Source organism: Miscanthus floridulus, chromosome 18 (assembly GCF_019320115.1).
Source record: "Miscanthus floridulus cultivar M001 chromosome 18, ASM1932011v1, whole genome shotgun sequence".
Classification (NCBI taxonomy): Eukaryota; Viridiplantae; Streptophyta; class Magnoliopsida; order Poales; family Poaceae; genus Miscanthus; species Miscanthus floridulus.
The window spans coordinates 60,198,335-60,205,793 of record NC_089597.1 but is presented as its reverse complement, the minus strand read 5'-3'; the positions used below and the strand labels follow the sequence as shown (position 1 = coordinate 60,205,793).

Here is a 7,459-nt window from a genome sequence, read left to right as displayed (position 1 = left end):
CTTAGTGAGATTCCATTGAAAACATCCTTGTCATCTGTGAGATGGACTTGTACTACTTTTGACACTAGATCGAGCCAAGCCACTCGATTTGTATTAACCAAACCTCGTCTAAAAGACACGTTAAGTGAAACAGATCTAAGGATGTTTGCCACAGTATCATCTTTGCACCTCACAATTCGAAATGGGCTAGGTTAAATCTCACTAAAAAGTTTATCACCTAACCACACATCATTCCAGAATCGTACTTGTTCCCCACTTTGCACTAGAACGGTGCCACAAGATAAGAAATCATCTTTAGTTTTTATAAGGCCACTCTAGAAATGTGAGTCCCCGGGCCTATGATGTACTTGGGTTAGTGGTTTGTTAGACAAGTACTTCCTTCGTACAAGGTCTTGCCAGACTCCATCCTCATTTATTAGCTTAAACAACCACTGCTTTCTAGATTGGCACGACCTTTAACTTGGCAAAAGTGTCTTTGAATTATACTCCGTCCATTCTAAATTATAAGACGCTTTGACATTTATAAATATGTAGTTTTTTTATGCACTTAGATATACACTATTGTCTAGATATATAGCAAAAGTAATATTGTTGACAACTAAAATTGATCCGGAAGCATGAAATAACTTTAGACAATATTTCTTGAATTAATATGGTTACAAAAAATATATTTGAAATATTGTATAAAAATCCGGAGAAAGAAAGAAGGAAATCGGCAACGTTTCCTGCTAAACCGGCCTGGCCGGTTGGGAAACCAGCCAGGTCGGTTGGTTCCTGTGCCTGACCACCTATTGCCGTGCACTCCTTTAGTGCTGGCCGATCGGCCTAGCTGTTTTTGCCTGCTTGCAGCACAGCACAACCGGCCTGGCCGGTTTGGAATTGGCCAGGCTGGTTTCCCTGCACGTAGCTGATTTGCCCCTACCGGTGCCCGATAAAACCGGCCCCTAGCCGGTTTCCGGCTAGTCCGGTTTGACTGTACAAGTCTGACCCAAACTCTTTTGTAATCGTGATTTGGACGTATTTTCGCATAGGAAATTTAGAGATCACGATCTGAAGATGTTTTCTATTGGGATAAGACCGCCCCTCTATATATATAAGAGGATCATGGCCGATTGAAGGATCCAACTCTTAATCATCAAAAACACATCTACAAACCCCTTTTACCCTCTCTCTCTCCTCTCTATCTTGCTGTTCGTCACGTCTCCTTCTGAGATATGGCAGCGTTCTAGGCGGCCTTGCTAGTCCTAGGACACCCTCCACATGCTTCTCCCCGACGGGTCATCCCAGGAGGTGTTCGGGAGTTTTCTACGCATAGAACAAGCCTAAACGATCTCTAGATCGGTTTCGTCGGTTCGCTCACGTTCTTGTTGTATTGTGGGTTATTTGCAACCCCTTGGGCATGCTAGCCCTGCTGGTGTATGATTTGGATCATCTCAAACGTCAACAAATATGTCAAGAAAAGCAAAAATGTCTTATAATTTCGAATTGAGGGAATATTAGTTAGGCACCATTTGTAGTATATTCACCGTATATAGTCCACTTCCGAATGACGTAGTCTTTAGTGTTAGTTAGTGTTTTGTTCTAGAGATGGGATGATGGAAATTCCACCTTCGCATGGTGTTTGGTACTTTGGTTTGAAGACAGTTAGAGACATAACCATCCTACTAGACAATATACCCTCTAGATGAGGGTTCAACTCACCCCTAGAAATTTCACGAATGGAGTCATCCCAAGTGGGATGAGTGCTGCACGCACATGTGAGGAGCACGAGAAAGAAGAGGAGCACGGGCTAAAAGAAGAGGAGCACTGGCTAGCCCGGCGAAGTTGTCGAGGAAGAAGGCTGCCCATGAGGGCGAGACGATTCTCCAAGTGCTCGGGTGAGGCTGTCCAATCAATGGAACAAAGTTGCTCCAAATTTTGAGAATGCTTACCAGGACACCGATTCCATAGCTCGCGGGCATATCCATGCAGGAGGCGCACCGGAAGGATGACGTGAAGGCATAGAACGCCGTCACGTCCGTGGAAAGTTGAAGAGCAGATCGTCCCTGTCCTCATGATTGAGGAGCATGTTATCCCTCTCTTGCAACCTCCGCTGCAAATCTGGCCTGGAAGCCGGCCACCCACCGGTGATGCGTTCGGCCGCTGATGTGGAGGCGAGGGCTCCACCCATCATGATGGTCTCCTTGGATCACGGCCTACAGCCGTGCTAGGAGGAGGGCTTCCCATCTGCATATATGGCTGCGTACCCAAGACCGCCCCCTTCCGATCCATCGCCGCAACAGGTGCTCTTGGTAGCCAGAGCTCGGGTGTGCAGAGCAGAGGCACAGAGAGCTCGCGCGCGGCTGGACAGCGCACGAGGCACATATATGGTGTCGGGATGGATTCAGGCTTACTCGCGTGCGCTGCAGCTGAATCCCTTTGCCTTGCCGGTACAACGTGGGTTCAGTTGGCGTGTACACCTCAAAGCACATATGATGGTGTCATCCTCGTGAGACAACAAGCTCATTGTCTTGTGCTGTTTACTCACTACCGGAAACACCTAGGTTGCCGAGTGTCCCCAGCTTTGCCGTGGGCAAGATTTTGGGCACTCGGCAAACAACATGTTTGCCGAGTGTCCCGAAGACGACACTCGGCAGACACAAAACTCACGGCATTATGACCGTTTCTTTTCGCCGAGAGCCAAACAGCACACGGCAAAAACTTTGCCTGAGTGCCCGATAAATGGCACTCGGCAAAGTTGGCTTTGCCGGCACTGTTTATGGCGAGTGCTATTCGCCGAGTGTTACACTCGGCGAATCATTTGCCGAGTGTTTTCTGTCTTTTGCCGAGTGTTTCGGGCACTCGGCAAACTCAAGGAGTATGGTAGTGACTGAGGCTTTCTGCAAAACTTTGCATCACCAACATGGCTCATAGAGCCGTGTCTTAGGTTGTGTTTGGTTCCTAGCTTTGAACCAAATGAAAAGACGAATACATGGTGTGGTTAAATTTGAACCAAATGGAACATGAATTAATGGTATATGATGTGGTTCAATTTGAATGGGACAGCCTTGAATATGGAATGACAGCGCAATGTCTTCACGGTTTCGTGTGCTTAGACGCACTACGTGTACTTCATTGTTATAATAATATATAATCAAGCTAGCTTACTTCTCCCATAATTTTTCTTTTTTTCTATTCACATTCAAAAAAAGCAAATCCCCAAAGACACTACCTTTATTTTCAAAACATCCAACATTATTTACCAGTTTAAAGACTTAATTTATTGAACAGTCGCATGACTGCGATAATGTGATATGCTAGTATGTAGGTGCTGCAAATACTCGCAAAAAAAAATGTAGAAGCTGCAACAGTTCAAACCGTTTTAATAAACATACATAAATTTTGCATGTATTTCGTGGAATTATCTTCCTTCCTTGCTCAAGCATGTCAGTTATGTGTGTCACTCAATGACTCAACTGCATCCGTTTGGTCCGAATCCAATCCTCCCTCCATCCACATCGAACACGACGTTGTACGCCCTCTGCTGCATGTTACCGACGATGACGAGACCCGGCGAATTCGTGGGCACGAAGGCCAAGCACGCGAGCATCAGGGATGGCCCTGAGTCATCTGCTACCGGGAACACAAATAGAATCCCAGACGCGTCCACGTCGATCCTCGCGCCGCCACCAAACTCGAGCGCCACCCGCGGCGCCGTCACGACGTTCTGCCCCATCACGTCGTAGCACGTGTCCAGAAATTCCACGGACCCCTCCGGCAGCATCTTGTAACCGCCCATGTGGCGCCTGAACTCGTCGCGCAGCGGGTAGTACGCGGCGGCCGGCATGTGCGTGGCCACCGTGCCGGAGTCGATGATCGCCCCCAGGGAGAAAGCCGACGCCGGTATAGGCACGGCCGCACCGTTGACGGAGATGCCGGCGAGGTTCACCACGTACGCAAAGCTCAGCTGAGAGATAGTGGTTATCAGAGGCGTGAAAGACAGGTTCGACTGCTGAGGAGCGGCGGCGCCAATTGTGAGGTATCCCGTGGAGCTCCCGCGTGGAGGGAGGCAGTAGGAGAACACGCCGCCTCCGCTGTTGCCCTGGCGTGCCTGCGAGAGGATGGACGAGTCGCCCCGGCCTAGACCAAGCAGACCGGCGACACCCATGTCCCTGTCGTTGAAGCCAGAAATATACTCATGGCTGCACCCAAACACGACTCCGGTGGCAGGCGGCGCTAGCGGCGACAAAGTAAAAGTCTCCTCGGCGAGGCTACCCCGAGTCACAGATTGGTCACCATACTTGACGCTGTACTGGCACGAGGTCCCCCCGCAGCTGGTTTGCTGGGCGCCACCGATGTGGCACTCCGGCGCGCTGCACGAGATGTTGACGTACGTGGAAGACTTACTCGGGTCGAACAAGGGTTCTTCCTGGTGATAGCAGGAGGAGTCGGGGCACGGCAGGCACTGCACCCAGGTGAGGTCGCTGCCGGTGTCGAAGAGGACCGTGAAGTTGCGCGCTGGGGTTCCGATGCCGATGGTGACCACGTACTCGAGACTCTGGAAGGCGAGGCCGAGACGGGCGGGGATGCTGGTGGCTGTGGTCTCCGCCCCGGTGAGGCGTCGGTGGATGGACTGGACTCGGTGGCGGTCTCGGTGCAGGATGGCAGTAGTGTCGTGGTGGTCCGGCACTATCTCGTGGTCGCCGGTTTGCAGGCACGCGCGGCGGACGATTTGGAGGGTGCTTCCAGCTGCTCCATGACGAGACACTGGAGGAACAAATTAATTAATCTTTCTTAAAATGATCAGCTGAGACTTTAAAACACAAGTTAACCTGGAGCAGCAGATGCCGAAGAACACATCGAGCTAGACAGCAGAGACTGGACGCTGATGGTATGGCGGTCCTGCGGCCTCGCCGCGAGAACCTGCTGAGAGGTGATGGATAGGAGGAGTAGTGCCAAATGCAGGATCCAGTAAGCAGCCATGATCGGCAACTTGCTCGAGCTCTTTACAGCCTTTAGCAACGGATCAGTACGGTGCCCTCTTATTATACCAGCCTGCTTGCTTACAAGTTACAAGTCACAGCCCTTGATTATATCGTGGAGTAACGACAGAAGATTGTAGAAACCAAAGTGGTGCCACGAAGGAATTGACGTCCTACAGCTTTCGGCTTAAGATTACACGGCTGATCCTGGAACAATAAGAGACTGATACCTACGGGATGTATTTTGGTACATAAGGAAATTGCTTGGTAGTTCCGAGGAGACATATGTTTAGGATGTTATCGTATTCATCTAAATCCACAAATATGTTTAGGAAATTAATTCATAGTTTTGAGTTCAACTTCCAGTCCAATCCACCTCAATATATATGGATTGATGCGAATCTGATTACATTCAAACAAGGCCTTAAAGAGTTCCCTAAACTTGCCCGGACGCTAGTAGTACTGATTCATATGTCACAAGTGATCCCTTGACTTGCCTTGCCCGGATGTCAGTGTTACAGATTCATACCTCACTACCTGGGTCCCTAATAAACTCGTCCGGACGCCAGTAGTACAGTTTCATACCAGACTTATTTCAAATTATGCACTGTTTCCACTGAGACATCTGCAGTAACAAAAAAATAATGAAAATGATGATCTCTCATGACACGTCTGGCTCTGGAAAATGCACTTGTATATGGCCAAAAATACATATAACATAGAGAGAATTCCTTATTTGACACTAGACAAATGACCCGTTCCTTTCTTGGCCCTAAAAAAAATTATGTTCCTTATTTGACACCGAGTTCATCTTTCATTCCTTATACGACACTCCGTTCGATTTTTCATCCAGGAACCGTTAACCGACATGCGAAAAGATTATTTTGCCCCTGTGGGCCCCACCACCCTTCTCCCATGCCGGAGCATGTTCTTCATGTCTATGTCCGACGAACCGCCCTTGGTCACCGCGGCCACCTTACTGTGGGCGAGCTCCTTCGCCTTGGCCTGCCGATGACAGAGAAATACGGAAATACGATCTGCTCTGCTCGCTCTCTATCTGCTACAGCTGCTGCAACTTTTTTGAACTATACTGCAGCTGCAAATAAAAAACTTGTCCCCAAAATATAAAATACCAAGAAAAAACTGGACGACCTCCCTCCACTTTCTCCCCCGATAAGCAAGGACTAGCATTAGCAAGCAGCCAAGCACGGCTCCTCTCCCTGGCCGCCTCGCGCTACTGCTGCTACTATTGTCGCCATAGCCGTCGCAGAGCACCACCACACCTCCAGCCTCGCTTGTGTTATAAATCCCTACAGAGTACCGTCCAAGTCCAATCACGCAGGTCGGCCCGCCGTCCATCAGCTCGGCCACCACCCTCTCCACATCGTCCCTCCCGACCTGCACCACCAGCGGGTCCCCGGGATTCAGGAGCATCACGTGCGTGGCCGGGACCTTCACGCCGGCGCGGACGCCGACGCCGAGCACGTCCACGACCAGCGCCTCGTTCAGGAACTGGTCGGCGAACTGTGGCCAGGTCAGCAGCGGCACGCTGTTGGAGATGGCCTCGAGCGTTGAGTTCCACCCACAGTGCGTCAAGAAGCCACCGACGGCGGGGTGCGACAGGATGGTCATCTGTGGCGCCCACCCACGGATGACGAGGCCGTAGTCCTTGACGCGGGCCTCGAACTCCGTGTCCAGTCCGGCGGTCTCTTTAGTCGTCCAGATGAACGGCCGGCGCGACGCCTCTAGGCCGGCGGCGAGCTCGGCGACCTGTGTTGGGAACAGGCGGGCGATGCTGCCGAAGTTGACATAGAGCACAGATGCCGCCGGCCGCGCGTCGAGCCAGGACACGATGTGCTCGGCGTCCATCGCCGCGCGGTTGCCTCTACCCGCCATCGTGGCCGCGTCGGTGTCGGTGAGGCAGAGCGGCCCGACAGCCCATACCTTCCGGCCGAGCGCCGCCGCGTAGCCCTCGACGAACGCGCCCTCCAAGGCCGAGCACGTGTTGACGAGCAGGCCGTCAGCGGTAGCCTCGGCTTCCAGCGTCTCTCGCCGGAACCTCTCCATCCCTGGCCACTAGAAGAACCCGAGTGAAGTCACCCTGTTGACAACCGCGCACACCGGGAAGTCCGGCACCTCGAACGGCTCCAAGTCGAACGACAGGAGGGAGGAGAGGAGGGAGAAGGGTGGTGGGGCCCACAGGGTAAAATCGTCTTTTCGCATGGCAGTTAACGGTTCGTGGATGGAAAATCGAACGGAGTGTCGTATAAGGAATGGAAGATGAACTCGGTGTCAAATAGGGAACGAAAATTTTTTGAGGGTCAAAAAAGGAACGAGTCATTTGTCTGGTGTCAAATAAGGAATTCTCTCATATACATAGGTAAAAGGAGATTGTTCTCATGATGTCTATGTCTATCAATCAGTTCAGACTAAGATAAATGAAATACACAACTAGCTTCATGCTCAATGCTACTTGTCTTCATCCAAATACATCAACC

The 7,459-nt window shown here is 50.9% G+C and overlaps 1 protein-coding gene and 1 pseudogene across 1 annotated transcript; both read right to left on the bottom strand.

Annotated features, from left to right (window-relative positions):
• Positions 1 to 3,451: 3,451 nt before the first annotated feature.
• LOC136522999 (aspartyl protease family protein At5g10770-like) lies at positions 3,452 to 4,962 on the bottom strand. The gene is made up of 2 exons (XM_066516785.1): positions 4,812 to 4,962; positions 3,452 to 4,728 (listed from the first exon to the last, which is right to left on the bottom strand). Exons 1-2 carry the CDS (start codon positions 4,960 to 4,962, stop codon positions 3,452 to 3,454), a joined length of 1,428 nt encoding a protein of 475 aa, XP_066372882.1.
• Positions 4,963 to 5,840: 878 nt separating this feature from the next.
• On the bottom strand, positions 5,841 to 7,184 carry LOC136523921 (UDP-glycosyltransferase 73C4-like; annotated as a pseudogene).
• Between the last annotated feature and the right edge of the window lie 275 nt (positions 7,185 to 7,459).

What these genes read in the sequence shown, in the direction of transcription:
- LOC136522999 (XM_066516785.1), bottom strand. Translation starts at nt 4,962, where the DNA reads ATGGCTGCTTACTGGATCCTGCATTTGGCACTACTCCTCCTATCCATC. An exon ending in TTCGGCATCTGCTGCTCCAG is followed by an intron (nt 4,729 to 4,811) that starts GTTAACTTGTGT and finishes GTCATGGAGCAG; the next exon opens with CTGGAAGCACCCTCCAAATC.